The sequence below is a fragment of the Rhinoraja longicauda genome, chromosome 3, assembly GCF_053455715.1.
Source record: "Rhinoraja longicauda isolate Sanriku21f chromosome 3, sRhiLon1.1, whole genome shotgun sequence".
Lineage (NCBI taxonomy): Eukaryota > Metazoa > Chordata > Chondrichthyes > Rajiformes > Arhynchobatidae > Rhinoraja > Rhinoraja longicauda.
This window is the reverse complement of record NC_135955.1, coordinates 2,722,279-2,739,304: the sequence shown is the minus strand read 5'-3', so window position 1 is coordinate 2,739,304 and position 17,026 is coordinate 2,722,279. Positions and strand designations below refer to the sequence as shown.

Below are 17,026 nucleotides of genomic sequence, written 5' to 3'. Positions count from 1 at the left end.
GGTCCGGGCTGCTGGCCTTGTCGAGGCAGCGTGAGGTGTAGGTGGAGTCGATGGAAGGGAGGTTGGTTTGTGTGATGGTCCGGGCTGCTGGCCTTGTCGAGGCAGCGTGAGGTGTAGGTGGAGTCGATGGAAGGGAGGTTGGTTTGTGTGATGGTCCGGGCTGCTGGCCTTGTCGAGGCAGCGTGAGGTGTAGGTGGAGTCGATGGAAGGGAGGTTGGTTTGTGTGATGGTCCGGGCTGCTGGCCTTGTCGAGGCAGCGTGAGGTGTAGGTGGAGTCGATGGAAGGGAGGTTGGTTTGCGTCCACGATTCGCTGCGGTTTCTTACGGTCTTGGACGAAGCTGTTCCCCAAGCCGTGCCGTGATACGTGGAAGAGCCTGGGAATCGAGCAGAAAGTGCTCCGCTCTCGGACAGCAGCAGGGGGAAGGGAAGGGGAAGGGAATGGGGAGAGGGGGGGGGGGCTTGAGAGGGGAGAGCCGTCACCATGAACCATTGCCACCCGGATTTGGTGACGGTGACAAGTGGAGTTTATTACATACACACACACACACATAATTTGTGTCATTAGCAAATTTGCAGATGACACAAAGCTGGGTGGTAGTGTGAGCTGTGAGGAAGATGCTATGAGGTTGCAGGGTGACTTGGACAGGTTGTGTGAGTGGGCGGATGCATGGCAGATGCAGTTTAATGTGGATAAGTGTGAGGTTATGCACTTTGGTGGTTAGAATAGGAAGGCAGAGTATTATCTGAATGGTGTCAAGTTAGGAACAGGGGACGTACAACGAGATCTGGGTGTCCTAGTGCATCAGTCACTGAAAGGAAGCATGCAGGTACAGCAGGCAGTGAAGAAAGCCAATGGAATGTTGGCCTTCATAGCAAGAGGAGTTGAGTATAGGAGCAAAGAGGTCCTTCTGCAGTTGTACAGGGCCCTAGTGAGACCGCACCTGGAGTACTGTGTGCAGTTTTGGTCTCCAAATTTGAGGAAGGATATTCTTGCTATTCAGGGCGTGCAGCGCAGGTTTACTAGGTTAATTCCCGGAATGGCGGGACTATCACATGTTGAAAGACTGGAGCGACTAGGATTGTATACACTGGAATTTAGAAGTATGAGAGGAGATCTTATCGAAACGTTTAAGATTATTAAGGGATTGGACACGTTGGAGGCAGGAAACATGTTCCCAATGTTGGGGGAGTCCAGAACAAGGGGCCACAGTTTAAGAATAAGGGGTAGGCCATTTAGAACTGAGATGAGGAAAAACGTTTTCAGTCAGAGAGTTGTGAATCTGTGGAATTCTCTGCCTCAGAGGGCAGTGGAGGCCAATTCTCTGAATGCATTCAAGAGAGAGCTAGATAGAGCTCTTAAGGATAGCGGAGTCAGGGGGGTATGGGGAGAAGGCAGGAACGGGGTACTGATTGAGAATGATCAGCCATGATCACATTGAATGGCGGTGCTGGCTCGAAGGGCCGAATGGCCTCCTCCTGCACCTATTGTCTATTGTCTAAGTCCAAAGTAAAGTGTAATTAAAAGCTAACCGCCCAACAGTAAGTATACTTTCCAACCTACACACCTCCTCCTGCACCTATTGTCTATTGTCACACACACACGGTGAGGTGCAGGTACAATGAAGATCCTGCTTGCTGCAGCATCGCCCGGCTCAAAGCCTGAAGAAGAGTCTGGACCCGAGACGTCACCCACTGCTTCTCTCCGGAGATGCTGCCCGTCCCGCTGATTCACCCCGGCAATCTGTGCCTCGTATTTCTCTTGGGCAGCATACAGCCCAGCGGTATGAACCTTGCTTTCCCTCTCTCTCGCCGTCCCTCCCCCACCCTAGTCGTTGCACTAGTTTCGCTGTCATCCTGTTGAGTCTCATTGTCTGTAACTCGTTTTCACCCAGCCCCCAGCTAACAGAGAGAGGCCTGTTTCCTTTATCGTCGTTACTTTTGTGCGTTTTTTTTTAATACATCTGTTCTATATCTCTCTACATCACTGTGTGTGTCGCTCGTTTCCCTTTCCCCCTGACTCTCAGTCTGAAGAAGGGTCTCGGCCCGAAACGTCCCCCGTTCCTTCTCTCCAGAGATGCTGCCTGACCCGCTGAGTTACTCCAGCACTCTGTGTAACGTCACCTATCCGTGTTCTCCAGAGATGCTGCCTGACCCGCTGAGTTACTCCAGCTTTTTGTGTCTATCAGCAGAGTAACATAGAAAATAGGTGCAGGAGGAGGCCATTCGGCCCTTCGAGCCTGCACCGCCATTCAATATGATCATGGCTGATCATCCAGCTCAGTATCCCGTACCTGCCTTCTCTCCATACCCCCTGATCCCTTTAGCCACAAGGGCCACATCTAACTCCCTCTTAAATATAGCCAATGAACTGGCCTCAACTACCTTCTGTGGCAGAGAATCCCACAGATTCACCACTCTCTGTGTGAAGAAATGTTTTCTCATCTCGGTCCTAAAAGACTTCCCCCTTATCCTTAAACTGTGACCCCTGGTTCTGGACTTCCCCAACATCGGGAACAATCTTCCCGCATCCAGCCTCTCCAACCCCTTAAGAATTTTGTACGTTTCTATAAGATCCCCCCTCAGTCTTCTAAATTCCAGCGAGTACAAGCCGAGTCTATCCAGTCTTTCTTCATATGAAAGTCCTGCCATCCCAGGAATCAATCTGGTGAACCTTCTCTGTACTCCCTCTAAGGCTAGAATGTCTTTCCTCAGATTAGGAGACCAAAACTGTACGCAATACTCCAGGTGCGGTCTCACCAAGGCCCTGTACAACTGCAGCAGAACCTCCCTGCTCCTATACTCAAATCCTCTTGCTATGAATGCTAACATTCCATTCGCACCAGTAGACACCAGTTACCTGGACCAGTGGGCTTGAGTGATCGGGAGAAGTTGGATAGACTGGAACGTTTTGTTTTTTGTTTGGGGCATCGGAGGTTGAGGGGTGACCTTGTTGATATGTGCAAGGTCATGAGGGGGGCATAAGCATAGTCTTTCTCCCAGTGTGGCGGATTCTAAAACTAGAGGGTACGGACTTAAGGGGAGGGATTTAAGAGGACTATTCTTTCACACAAAAGGTAGTCGGAGTCTGGAATGAGCTGCCAACAAAAGCCATACAAATGGGTACAATAACACCACATCCTACCGCATCCCACCACTCACTACCAGCGAGCAGTCCTGAACTACTGTCTACCCCATTGGAGACCCCTGGACTATCCTTGATTGGACTTTATCTTGCACTGGCACTGAAGCACTGGCACGGTAGCGCAGCGGTAGAGTTGCTGCTTTACAGCGAATGCAGCGCCGGAGACTCAGGTTCGATCCTGACTACGGGTGCTGCACTGTAAGGAGTTTGTACATTCTCCCCGTGACCTGCGTGGGTTTTCTCCGAGATCTTCGGTTTCCTCCCACACTCCAAAGACGTACAGGTATGTAGGTTAATTGGCTGGGTAAATGTAAAAATTGTCCCTAGTGGGTGTAGGATAGTGTTAATGTGCGGGGATCGCTGGGCGGCGCGGACTTGGAGGGCCGAAAAGGCCTGTTTCCGGCTGTATATATATGATATGATATGATATGATAAGCAGGTAACGCTGTATGGATCTTGTTGTTGGTCCTTCGGGTTCGAAGATGACCATGACTTCACTTTCAGTTGGAGGATTGGAGACTGTGGGTCCAGAAGTTGACCGGTGAGGCCAATCCGGGCCCGGAAGGCAGGCCCACACGTAGGGCACAAGTGGATGGGTGCTGCAGTGGGAGTGGAGGTAGCCCGGGCCTTGCGCGCGGTGCGTTTCCTCTGGGCCTCTGCAGTGCGTCTGTTCTCTGCTGCGCGGGCTCCTGTGGTGAACTCGCCACGCCAGGTTGGACGGTCCAGAGCAAGGGACTCCCAAGTGCTGAGGTTGATGTCCAGGTCTTTGAGGGACACTTTGAGGCAGTCCTTAAACCGTTTCTGAACCGTATGGATCAGAGACATGGGAAAACAACAAAACACCCCAACCAACAGGCTGCAAACATTCGTTGCCTCAGGAGAACACTAAGCATCTGGAGGAGAGACAAAGTAAGCAATGCGGACCTGTGGGAAAGAACAAGCCAGGATCCCATTGACGTACAAATTCGAAGGAGAAAATGGAGTTGGATTGGACACACCCTCAGAAAACCTGCCACAAACATCACCCGGCAAGCCCTGAAATGGAACCCCCGAGGAAAAAGGAAAAGAGGTGGCCCCAGGAACAGCTGGAGAAGAGGTGTCCAGGCGGACATGTCCGGGAGTGGGCTCAACTGGGGAGATCTGGAAAGAACCGCCAACAACCGAGTGAGGTGGAGGACATTTGTCAACGGCCCATGCTCCCTAGAGGAGCCGAGGGCTTCAGAAGAAGAATAAGAAGATGCACCCTTCATCCTGTATCTGTGCCGCCCACGGTCTTGGGTTCTGTGTCTGCTTCTGCAGTCGGCCGGCTCTGTTGCCATTAAAACTGGGCAGACTCGAGATGCCCCAGTCCTTTGTGCAGCTGCTAGCTCTGGGGCGGCACGGTGGCGCAGCGGTAGAGTTGCTGCCTTACAGAGCGTACAGTGCCGGAGACCCGGGTTCCATCCCGACTACGGGCGCTGCCTGCGCGGAGTTTGCACGTTCTCCCCGTGACCCGCGTGGGTTTTCTCCGGGTGCTCCGGTTTCCTCCCACACTCCAAAGACGTGCAGGTTTGCAGGATAACTGGCTTGGTGTATGTGTAAATTGTCCCTGGTATTCAGGGCGGTGTTAGTATGCGGGGATCGCTGGTCGTCACGGACTCGATGGGCCGAAAGGCCTGTTTCCGCACTGTGTCTCTAAAGTACATTAGTCATGTAGTCATAAGGCCACACAGAAACTAACCCTTCAGCCCGACTTGCTGAACCAGATGCCCCTTCTACACTGGTCCCATTTGTAAGGGGTTTCTGCGCCGAGCTTTCGCCCGACCTAAGGTCCCCGTGCCTTGCTCTGATCCCTTGACCAGGCCGTGCACACTGGTTCCCCGTGAGTGGTTCGACCCACTCACCCCTTACGGTTCTAGACACTGGGCTTAGATGCAGGAGCTCTTATAGTGCAGAAAAAATTCAACCAGACCAGATTTTAAAACCAGGGTTTAAATGAAAAAGGCTTTTATTCAGCAGTTGGGACTATTGTCCATGAATACTTATTATACAGTTCGATAAGACATATCTATAATACACATACCGAATACATGAATATCTTTTATTTATTAATCACAAAACGCACAGTTCACAAGACATATACCCGAATACCCCTTTTCGCTGAAAACTTAAAAGCACACAGTTCCACGAGACATATATCCGAATACCTTCTTCGCTGAATTCTTGAAACACACACAGTTCTATAAGGCATATACACGAATACCCTTTTTACTTATGAATTCTTAAACACAGTTCTGCAAGACACATACACGACTGTAAGATGGGGAACGCACGACGCATCGCAATCTTGACCAACCTATATTTTAATACACACCCAACGTTTATTCACAACCACCCTCCTCTCTACACTAAACTATGTCCAGGATATGTAGGATTTGAAGTGCATGCTCACCATGGGGTTATTACTGGGGTTACTGGCTGTTCGGTTTTTGCAGTATTTCTTTTCGAGTTGCGTGCCTGTTCCTCTCTCTTGCATCCGTTCTTCTTTCCGACTTTCTTCTTGACTTCAGTTGACTTCGAACCCGGTTTTCTCTGCGCTTCTTGCCTCCTGTCCGTCTTCTTGCCTGCTTGCGTTTCTTGCAGGTTTTCTTCTAGCTTCAGCTTCTTCCTCCAGTATTTCTTCTTGAGTTTAAAACCCAAAAGTAGTGGCCAGTTATACTGTTTCTGACCCGTCCTATCTCCCGCCAGATCTTGGAATCTCTTTGTTCAAAAAGATATGTATGAGGTTTTCTTCTGATCTGCCTTATGTTCGGGGATACCGGGGATGGCCAGACGGTGTAAATTGGGATTTCATTGTGAGGTGATGGGTGTTAACTGGTTTCCCATCACCTACCAGGTAGTTTTCTATGGGCTATTGTGCCCCCTCACTGAGATGAACTGTTTAGGTCGGCTTGGGGCATTGTGAGTATGCTGATGTCAGCGCCCCAGTGTCTGGACTCCGACCTGGTTTCGTAGGTTTCTGCATGGCCAATACCCATCCTTTGTTCTGGCCGTAGCTTTGCAGAAACCTAGAGACTGGGTTGTAAGGTTTTTACTTTTTTTGTGGCTGGTCACGAGGTCCTGCGGCCATTTTAGGACCCACGGATTGTGACATCCTTTGTTAATCTGACCGCAGCCTTTCTCCGCTATCAGCCCCAGTCTCTCGTTTAAAATGTCCAAACTGCAGCTCTTTGGTATTGTGTTGCTTTCCAAATGAGGGAAAACTTCTCAAATCTTACACATTGCACGATCTGCATCACTCTAAAGCTAAACTTCTGCACCTCTCTAAACCTCTAGCATATTGTTAGTAGTGCCTGCCTCCACAACCTCTTCTGGCAACTTGGTCCATTCACCCACCGACCGCCCTCAGTGTGTAAGAAGGAACTGTAGATGCTGGCTTGTGACGGACACAAAATGCTGGAGTAACTCAGCGACACGGGCAACATCTCTGGAGAGAAGGAACGGGTGAGGTGTCGGGTCGAGACCCTTCTTCAGACTGAGAGACAGGGGGTGAGGGGGACTAGAGATGTGGAAAGGTATGGGGTGTGAAAACGACAGACTGGGTGACGTTTCGGGTCGAGACCCTTCTTCAGTGTGTTTGTCTGGGCTTAGAATAGGATAGGATATTGTCAGAGTGAGGCCCAGCGCAAATTGGAGGAACAGCACCTCATATTTCGCTTGGGCAGCTTACACCCCAGCGGTATGAACATTGACTTCTCTAACTTCAAGTAACCCTTGCTTTCCCTCTCTCTCCACCCCCCCCCCCCCCCACCCTAGATCTCCGACCAGTTTCGCTGCCCTCCTGATTACGTTTTACCAATGGTACCCCATTGCTGACAATGACCCATTCTACAATTTCCTTGCCCCACATCCCCTTTGATGTCTCGTTTTCACACCTCACCCTTCCATATCTCTCTCTGTGTCTTCCTCTCCCCTGACTCTCAGTCTGAAGAAGCATAGACATGGAAAATAGGTGCAGGAGGAGGCCATTCGGCCCTTCGAGCCCAGCACCGCCATTCAATATGATCATGGCTGATCATCCACAATCAGTACCCCGTGCCTGCCTTCTCCCCATATCCCTTGATTCCACTAGCCCCCAGAGCTCTATCTAACCCTCTCTTAAATTCATCCAGTGAATTGGCCTCCACTGCCCTCTGTGGCAGAGAATTCTACAGATTCACAACTCTCTGGGTGAAAAAGATTTTTCTCACCTCAGTTTTAAACGGCCTCCCCTTTATTCTTAGACTGTGTGTGGCCCCTGGTTCTGGAATTCTCTCTTGAATGCATTCAGAGAATCGGCCTCCACTTCCTTCTGAGGCAGAGAATTCCACAGAACTCATAGACTGTGTGGCCCCTGGTTCTGGACTCCCCCAACATTGGGAACATATTTCCTGCATCTAGCTTTTGTCCAGTTCTTTTAATAAATTTTATACGTCTCTATGAGATCCTTCTAAACTCCAGTGAACACAAGCCCAGTCTTCCCAATCTTTCCTCATCTGACAGCCCCGCCATCCCGGGGAACCTACGCTGCACGGCCTCAATAGCAAGGACAATAGACAATAGGTGCAGGAGGAGGCCATTCGGCCCTTCGGGCCAGCACCGCCATTCAATGTGATCATGGCTGATCATGAGGACGTCCTTCCTCAATAACGATACAGTGTCATGGGACAGCTCGCCAGGCTTTGCGCTGCCCCAATCGGGCCGGTGCAGCGGTAGAGTTGCTGCCTCGCGGCCCCATCGACTTCCCATGCATCCCCACGTCATTGCTCAATACCCTGTCTGAAGGCCAGCGTGCCAACAGCCTGTGTGTGTGACGCGTGCGAATCTGCTTTAAATCTGCAGGCGGTCTTCGACGTGTGCAAAGAGCGGGGTCTGACGCTGATCGAGGTGTTTGAAGGCGTGACTGTGGATGAGGTCCGGGAGAGCACTGGGTGTGGTTTCGCAGTGAGTACCTGTGGCTGAGGACAAGGCCGCGTGTTTCTCTGTCCGTGTCTCTCTGTCCGTGGGCACCTCCGTGTGTGGGCAGGTAAGGGTGTGAGTATGTGTGTGGTTGGAGGGTGTGTGTGTCTGTGTGGTTGGAGAGGGTGTGTGTCTGTGTGGTTGGAGTGTGTGTGGGGATGGGAGTGTGTGTGGGGATGGGAGTGTGTGTGGGGATGGGAGTGTGTGTGGGGATGGGAGTGTGTGTGGGTGGGTAAGGGTGTGTGTGCGTATGTGTGGGGAAGGGTGTGTGTGGGAGTATCTGTGTGTGGTTGGAGGGGGTGTGTGTGGGGAAGGGGGTGTGTGTGTGTGTAAGGGTGTGTAAGGGTGTGTGTGTGTAAGGGTGCGTGGTTGGAGTGTGTGTGGGGAGGGAGGTGTGTGTGGGGAGGGATGTGCGTGTGTGTATGGGGAGGGTATGGGTGGGGGAGGGTGTGTGCGTGTGTGAGTGTGAGTGTGGCAGTAACAGTGTTGTGTCTCTTGCACAGGTGTCTGCCAGCCTGCAGCCCATGGGGCAGGTGTGAGCGAGCGTGGCAGGGCGCGAGACCCCAGAAGATGTGACGTTGCAGGATCGTAAAGGGAAGCTCCCGGCCCCCCACACAAGGGCGGGGGGCATTTAATTTAACTCGTGGTTTTGTTATATAAATTAACGTTTGTCTCTGAAAATGTGGATAACTTCACCGGGAAATGTGCTGGAGGGAAGGGAGGGGGAGAGTGATGTCATGGGTCACTCTGTACCCCTGAGGGTGGCCCAGTTGGTGAAGGTGCCCCTGCAGATGGCAAGAGAGGGGCACTACATGGTTTCCCCCCCCCCCCCCCAGTCCTCTTCCCAGCCAGAACATCTCCAGTCTCGTGGAGCTCACACTTCGATGTGAACCCTTTTTCTCCTTTCGACTTGGAGTGAAAGGGCTACAGGCTCCCTCCCTCCCTCCCTCCCTCCCTCGTCGTTTATCCTGCTCTGTGCCCTGGCGGCACTGTCTCCACAGTTGGGATGAGGCCTTGGCCTAGATAACTCGTGCGTCACGGTGGCGCAGCGGTAGAGTTGCCGCCTCACAGCGCCGGAGACTCGGGTTCGATCCCGACCACGGGCGCCGTCTGTGCGGAGTTCGCACGTGACCCGCGTGGGTTTTTTTTTTCTCCGAGATCTTCGGTTTCCTCCCTCACTCCAAAGACGCGGGGGTTTGCAGGTTAGTTGTCGTGGGTGTAAATGTAAATTGTCCCTAGTTGTATGTAGGAGCATCCTTCCCACGTCACAGTGGGAGGGGGGGAGGAGGGGGGGAAATACGTGGCATATTTTTGACAGAACGTCACGTGTGGGGATCGCTGGTCGGCGCGGACTCGGTGGGCCGAAGGGCCTGTTTCGGCGGTGCACCTCCCAACTCAACTCAGCGTGACTCTGAATCTGCCCCTCACACAATGGTGATTAAAACTAACCTCTTGCCCCTTAACGGGGTATCAAGGCCATACGTCACGTTCCGTCTCAACAGATGTAGCAAGTCACACTGCATGTGCGGCACAACATGCCCAACGTGTCCCAGCTACGCCAGTCCCACCCGCCCGCGTTTGTCCCATATCCCTCCGATCCTGTCCTATCCACGTACCTGTCTAAATGTCTCCTAAATGTTTTTGCTCCTGCCTCAACTACAGTGCCCTCCATGATGTTTGGGACAAAGACCCATCATTTATTTATTTGCCTCTGTACTCCACAATTTGACATTTGTAATCACGTGTGGTTAAAGTGCACGTTGTCAGATTTTAATACAGGCCATTTTTATACATTTTGGTTTCACCATGTTGAAATTACAGCAGTGTTTACACATAGTCCCCCCATTTCAGGGCACCATAATGTTTGGGACACAGCAATGTCATGCAAATGAAAGTAGTCGTGTTTAGTATTTTGTTGCATATCCTTTGCATGCATTGACTGCTTGAAGTCTGCGATTCATGGATATCACCAGTTGCTGGGTGTCTTCTCTGATGATGCTCTGCCAGGCCTGTATTGCAGCCATCTTTAGCTTATGCTTGTTTTGGGGGCTAGTCCCCTTCAGTTTTCTCTTCAGCATATAAAAGGCATCCTCAATTGGGTTCAGATCGGGTGATTGACTTGGCCACTCAAGAACTGACCATTTTTTAGCTTTGAAAAGCTCCTTTGTTGCTTTAGCAGTATGTTTGGGATCATTGTCTTGCTGTAGAATGAACCGCCGGCCAATGAGTTTTGAGGCATTTGTTTGAACTTGAGCAGATAGGATGTGTTTATACCCTACAGAATTCATTATGCTACTACCATCAGCAGTTGTATCATCAATGAAGATAAGTGAGCCAGTACCTTCAGCAGCCATACATGCCCAGGCCATAACACCCCCACCACCATGTTTCACAGATGAGGTGGTATGCTTTAGATCTTGGGCAGTTCCTTCTCTCTTCCATACTTTGCTCTTGCCATCACTCTGATGTAAGTTAATCTTCGTCTCATCTGTCCACAAGACCTTTTTCCAGAACTGTGGTTGCTCTTTTAAGTACTTCTTGGCAAACTGTAACCTGACCATCCTATTTTTGCAGCTAAACCAGTGGTTTGCATCTTGCAGTGTAGCCTCTGTATTTCCGTTCATGAAGTCTTCTGCGGACAGTGGTCATTGACAAATCCACACCTGACTCCTGAAGAGTGTTTCTGATCTGTCGGACAGGTGTTTGGGGATTTTTCTTTATTATAGAGAGAATTCTTCTGTCATCAGCTGTGGAGGTCGTCCTTGGCGTGCCAGTCCCTTTGCGATTAGTAAGCTCACCAGTGCTCTCTTCTTAATGATGTTCCAAACAGTTGATTTTGGTAAGCCTACGGTTTGGCTGATGTCTCTAACAGTTATATTCTTGGTTCTCAGTCTCATAATGACTTCTTTGACTTTCGTTGGCACAACTATAATCCTCATGTTGATAAACAGCAATAAAAGTTTCCAAAGGTGATAGAAAGACTGGAGGAAAGACTAGTGGCTGAGAGCTCTCTTATACCTGCATGAAGGAGGTAATTAAACACACCTGAGCAATTACAAACACCTGTGAAGCCATGTGTCCCAAACATTATGGTGCCCTGAAATGGGGGGGGACTATGTATAAACACAGCTGTAATTTCTACATGGTGAAACCAAAATGTGTAAAAATGGTCTTTATTAAAATCTGACAATGTGCACTTTAACCACATGTGATTTTTTTCTATTACAAATCTCAAATTGTGGAGTACAGAGGCAAATAAACAAATGATGGGTCTTTGTCCCAAACATTACGTACCTTCTCCGGCTGTTCGTTCCATACACTTCACACCCTCTGTGTCAAAGGTTGCCCCTCAGGTTCCTCGTGAATTTTTGCCCTCTCACCTTCAGCCTGTGCTCTTTAGTTCTTGATTCCCCTATCCTGGGGAAAAGGACTGGTACTAATCACCTTATTTATGGCCCTTGTGCTGTTATTAAACCTCCAAGGTGCCACAGCCACCAATGTGACCTTCCAAGGCCGAACAACACGATTGTTTCACCCTTTCCAGTTGAATGACGTCTTACCCAATGACGAGGCGACCAAAACTGTACGCAGTGCTCCCAACTGCGGCCTCACCGGCGCCTTGCCTTGTGATGCACAAACCTTTGCCGACAGGTCCTTGATTTCCCCAACCCCCGGGGAACAAGGACGGCACGGTGGCGCAGCGGTAGAGTTGCTGCCTCACAGCGCCAGAGACCCGGGTTTGATCCCGACTGTGGGTGCTTGTCTGTACGCTCTCCCCCCCCCCGTGACCTGCGTGGGTTTACTCCGAGATCTTCCCACACTCCCGTGACGTACGGGTTTGTGGGTTGACTGGCTTGGTGTAAGTGTAAAATTGTCCCCAGTGTGTGCAGGGCAGTGTTGACGTGCGGGGATCGCTGGTCGGCGTGGGCCTTGGTCGGTGGGCCGAAGGGCCTCACATATCTTTAAACCAAAAGTATTTTAAAAAGGAAAAGTTTAACATAACAGCCAATTAAATCAATAGATAAAATCCAGGTAAAATATGCAAAACGATCTGGTTTTGCGCACCATTCCTTTCAGTTCATTCCCCCCCACTCCCCACCCCATTGTTAAAATTTATCTTGGATCCAGTAATAGATCAAGAAGGATCAAAGTCATTTGGGCAGTAATGCAGATACTGTATCTCTGAACTAAGCTAAAACTAAACGACGTGCCCCTCTCACCTTTACAGCTGTGTCCTCTAGGCCTTTGATTTTACCAATGGTTTTGGCTGCCTGGCTAATCTGCCCCTCGTATAATGATATAAGCCTGTGGTTTCTGGGACCTTTTGTTGCTGGTGTTGTCATTGTATTTGTGTTCTGTGAACATCTCTGTGCCCGCACGCCGACAGCTATCCCAGCGGAGTGGGATCTCCGGGATATTCCGGATGACCAGATAGATACCTGCCGTCGATCTGGAACAGTAGGAGTGCATTTCAGGCTCCCAGGGGCTAGAGTTTAGCTGTGATATTTCATTTACACCCACACAAACGCACCATCCCTGAAATTACACTCTGAGAAAACTCACACACAATCCCTTGTCCTGGAGCACGTCCTTATTCCCCCCTACTGGTAGAACGTGTGGGCCCCACACACCCAGACACACTGCCTCTACCCTCAGCAAGGCACAGAGTGCTGGAGTAACTCAGCGGGTCAGGCAGCATCTCTGGAGAACACGGATAGGTGACGTTGCACAGAGTGCTGGAGGAACTCAGCGGGTCAGGCAGCATCTGTGGAGAACATGGATAGGTGACGTTTCACAGAGTGCTGGAGTAACTCAGCGGGACAGGCAGCGTCTCTGGAGAGAAGGAATGGGTGACGTTTCGGGTCGAGACTGAGTCTGAAGAAGGGTCTCGACCTTGAAGCGTCACCCATTCCTTCTCTCCAGAGATGCTGCCTGACCCGCTGAGTTACTCCAGCACTCTGTGAAACGTCACCTATCCATGTTCTCCACAGATGCTGCCTGACCCGCTGAGTTACTCCAGCACTCTGTGTTTCGTCGGTGTAAAGCAGCATCTGCAGTTCCATCCTACCCACTCCTTCCTCACGTGTCTGTCTGTCTGTCTGTGTGTACGTTCAGGGCCGGTGCGCGGTGTGATGAAGCGCTCAGCTGTTGTTCCTTCCTCTCTTCCTCAATAAACCGGTTACCATGAATTGGTCTGGCCTGCTGATTGAGTTCATACCTTATAGGAGCAGAATTAGGCCATTCGGCCCATCAAGTCCACTCCGCCATTCAATCATGGCCGATCTATCTCTCCCTCCCAACCCCGTTCTCCTGCCTTCTCCCCGTAACCCCTGACAGCCCGCACTAATCGAGAATCTGTAAATCTCTGCCTTAAAAATACCCACTGACTTGGCCTCCACAGCCCTCTGTGGCAAAGAGTTCCACAGATTCACCACCCTCTGCCTGAAGAAATTCCTCCTCATCTCCTTCCTAAGGGAATGTCCAGTGAGATAGATCCTCGAAAGGTAAGTGTGGCAATAAGAAACCATACTAATGCCAATCAGAGTCGGGCACTACAACAGATGGACATTTAACATCTTCTCATGACGACCATCCAAGATGTCTGTGGGGACAGTCGAATCTCAGTGAATCTGTTATGAGCAGATGTGAGTAATTGGATTGAACGAGAATGGGGACAGGGGCTTCGGCCGACCGAGTTGGACTGAAGCTGCTGCCAATGAGTGATGTAACCACCGCTGCACACGGTATGCCAAACCGTTGCCACGTAAAGGGCGCGTACAGTCTGCACAGTGGCGCAGTGGTAGAGTTGCTGCCCCACAGCGCCGGAGACCCGGGTTCCATCCTGACTACGGGCGCTGTCTGTACGGAGTTTGTACGTTCACCCCGTGACCTGCGTGGGTTTTCTCAGATCGGAGAAGATCGCTGAGAAGTCTTCAATGTCGTCCCCAATGGTCCCTCTATGCTCTCGGCTGCCCCATCCCCCCCACACAGGGTCCCCCTTTGTTCTCAATGGCACATCTGGCACCCTCCGCGGCCCCGTCCGACACCCCTCCACCGGCCCCTTCCTTGACCGACGACCCCCGTGACCTGGACTGCCGACCTCTCCCTCGGCCATTGGTGCCCGTGACCTCGACCACTGACCCCATGACTTCGACCGCCGGTCCCCGCGACCTCGACTGCCTGACCTCGTGACCCTTACCCCATGACCTCAATCCCTGACCCCATGACTTCGACCTCCGGCCCCACGCAATCTTGACCCCGTGACCTTGACGGCCTGACCCTGTGACCCCTGACCCCATAACTTTGGCCGCCGCCCCCCCCGCAATCTTGACCCAACACCCGCGACCTTGATCCTTGACTCCGTGACCTTGGCCGCCGCCCCCCCCACAATCCTGATCCTGACCCCGCGACCTCGATCCCTGACCCCGTGGCACCGACTGCCACTGTCAGTCCTCAGCAGTCGGGATTATCTTACACACGAGACCAACAAGGTTTTTGTATTTTAGATATTCATAATCATCACAATCATTTATATTTATTTCACAAAATACTGGAGTAACTCAGCAGGTCAGGCAGCATCTCAGGAGAGAAGGAATGGGTGACGTTTCAGTCTGAAGAAGGGTCTCGACCCGAAACGTCACCCATTCCTTCTCTCCCGAGATGCTGCCTGACCCGCTGAGTTACTCCAGCATTTTGTGAAATAAATACCTTCGATTTGTACCAGCATCTGCAGTTATCTTCTTATATAATCACAGTCATACTTTATCAGCCAAGTATGTTTTGCAACATACGAGGAATTTCATTTGCCATACAGTCATAACAATAAAAAGCAACAGGACCCACACAATACATTTTAACACGAACATCCCCCACAGTGACTCCTCCACATTTCTCACTGAGATGGAAGGTGAAAAACAGTTCAATCTCTCCCTGGTTTGTCCTCCAGTGGTCGGGGGCCTTGAACCTTCCGTTGACGGGACGATCTTGACCCCCGTAGCCGGCGGCGAGCCTTCCTTGTGGGGGCGATCAAGCTCCTGCATTGGGGGGGAATCTCAGCTCCCCCCGTGCCGGGCGATCTACCCCGGGTCGAACCTCTTCTGGCTTTGGAACTTTGGAGCTTCCCGACACCGGTCTCAACCCAAGACTGTGAGCTCCTCGATGTTAGAGTCTGCAGGCCGCGGTTGGAGCGTCGATCCCGGGCAAGGGATCGCACGCTCGGATGGTAAGTCCACGACCCCGCGGTGGGGCTCAAAGTCAGTCTCGAGCAAGGCCGCCAGCTCCACGATGTTAGGCCGCAGAGCGACCGGAGATATGGCCCGGAAAACAATCGCATCTCCGGCAGGGTAAGAGATTGGATAAACAGTTCTCACCTGCTCTGACTGAGTGGGACAGTGGAGATTTCAGGTGTTGTAGTGCTGCATCTCACAGGTAGGCTTTATACACCTGCATTTTTATCACTTAGACATGAACATGGATCAGAAAGATCCAAAGGGACAAAGGCCAAACACAGGTCAACTCACTCAACATGATTTACTGCGTCTGATGTGGGCTTAACACTCACAGACAGACTCTCTCTCCACACCCGCCCATCACACGCTTCCAAGTTGCCTTGTCTTAAAAGCCACACACAAAACGCCGGAGTAACTCAGTGGGTCAGGCAGCATCTCTGGAGAACATGGATAGGTGACGTTTCACAGAGTGCCGGAGTAACTCAGCGGGTCAGGCAGCATCTCTGGAGAACATGGATAGGTGACGTTTCACAGAGTGCCGGAGTAACTCAGCGGGTCAGGCAGCATCTCTGGAGAACATGGATAGGTGATGTTTTGGGTCGAGACCCTTCTTCAGACTGAGAGTCAGGGGAGAGGGAAACGAGAGAGATAGACAGTGATCAGAATCGCCTTTATTGCCATCCTAAAAACAAGTCTTTTGGACGAAATTCCGTCACCCACAGTCCAACAATACGAGCAATAAAAATGAGCAATAACACACACAATCACGAACCGACACAAAACATCCATCACAGTGAGTCTCCTCCAGTCCCCTCCTCACTGTGATGGAAGGCCAGAATGTCTTTTCTCTTCCCCTGCCGTCTTCTCCCGCGGTCAGGCTGTTGAAGTTGCCACGTTCCAGGCCGCGCCGGACGGTGAAAGGTCCGCGGCGGGCCGACCCAAGCCCCGCGATCCGGGGCGGGTGAAGACGCTGCCGCTGCCAGAGCCCCCGATGTCGGCCCCCCCCACCCAGGGCAGGGCCTGCGAGCTTCCGATATCCACGCGGCCCGCGGCCGAAGCCTCCGAAGGCGAGTCGCAGCCGCTCCCGCGGCACCACCACAGCCTCCGAAGGCAGCCGGCTCCGCAGGTGGTAAGTCCGGTCCGCGGGCTCTGCGAACCAGAGCCCCAGGTGGTCCCAGCTGGAGGCCGCCAGCTCCAGGTGTTTGGCCGATGGTAGGCCGCAGCGGGAACGGAGACACCACCCAGAAAACAAAGGTCAGGTCTCCCTAGGGAAGAGACAACTTTACAGCCCCCCCCCCCCCCCCCACACACACACATAGCACACAACCACAAAAAACACAACATCACATCTAAACACTACAATTAAGACAAAAAAACAACAAAAAACACAAAGACAAGCGGACTGCAGGCAAGCCGCAGCTGCTAGGGCAGCGCTGCCATAGGGAATTATGTAGAGAGATATAGAACAAATGAATGATAGACGTGCAAATAGTAACGACGATAAAGGAAAAGGTCTTTTGTTGGCGGTCGGCTCGGTGAAAACCAGTCATGTGCAGAAAGGAACTGCAGGCGCTGGTTTACACCGAAGATAGACACAAAGTGCTGGAGTAATTCAGCGGGACGGGCAGCATCTCTGGAGAGAAGGAACGGGTGACTTTTTGGGTCTAGACCCAATAG

General features: G+C 51.5%; 1 protein-coding gene across 1 annotated transcript in view; it reads left to right on the top strand.

Moving 5' to 3' along the window:
* Nucleotides 1–11,238, top strand: part of LOC144611806 (succinyl-CoA:3-ketoacid coenzyme A transferase 1, mitochondrial-like) — a 59,416-nt gene extending 48,178 nt beyond the window's left edge. Inside the window, exons 14-15 of the mRNA XM_078431073.1 lie at nt 8,004–8,105; nt 8,624–11,238. Of these exons, the coding sequence (XP_078287199.1) occupies nt 8,004–8,105; nt 8,624–8,659 (138 nt within the window). The 3' untranslated portion in view covers nt 8,660–11,238. The remainder of the gene's footprint in view (nt 1–8,003; nt 8,106–8,623) is intronic.
* The last annotated feature ends 5,788 nt before the right edge of the window (nt 11,239–17,026 follow it).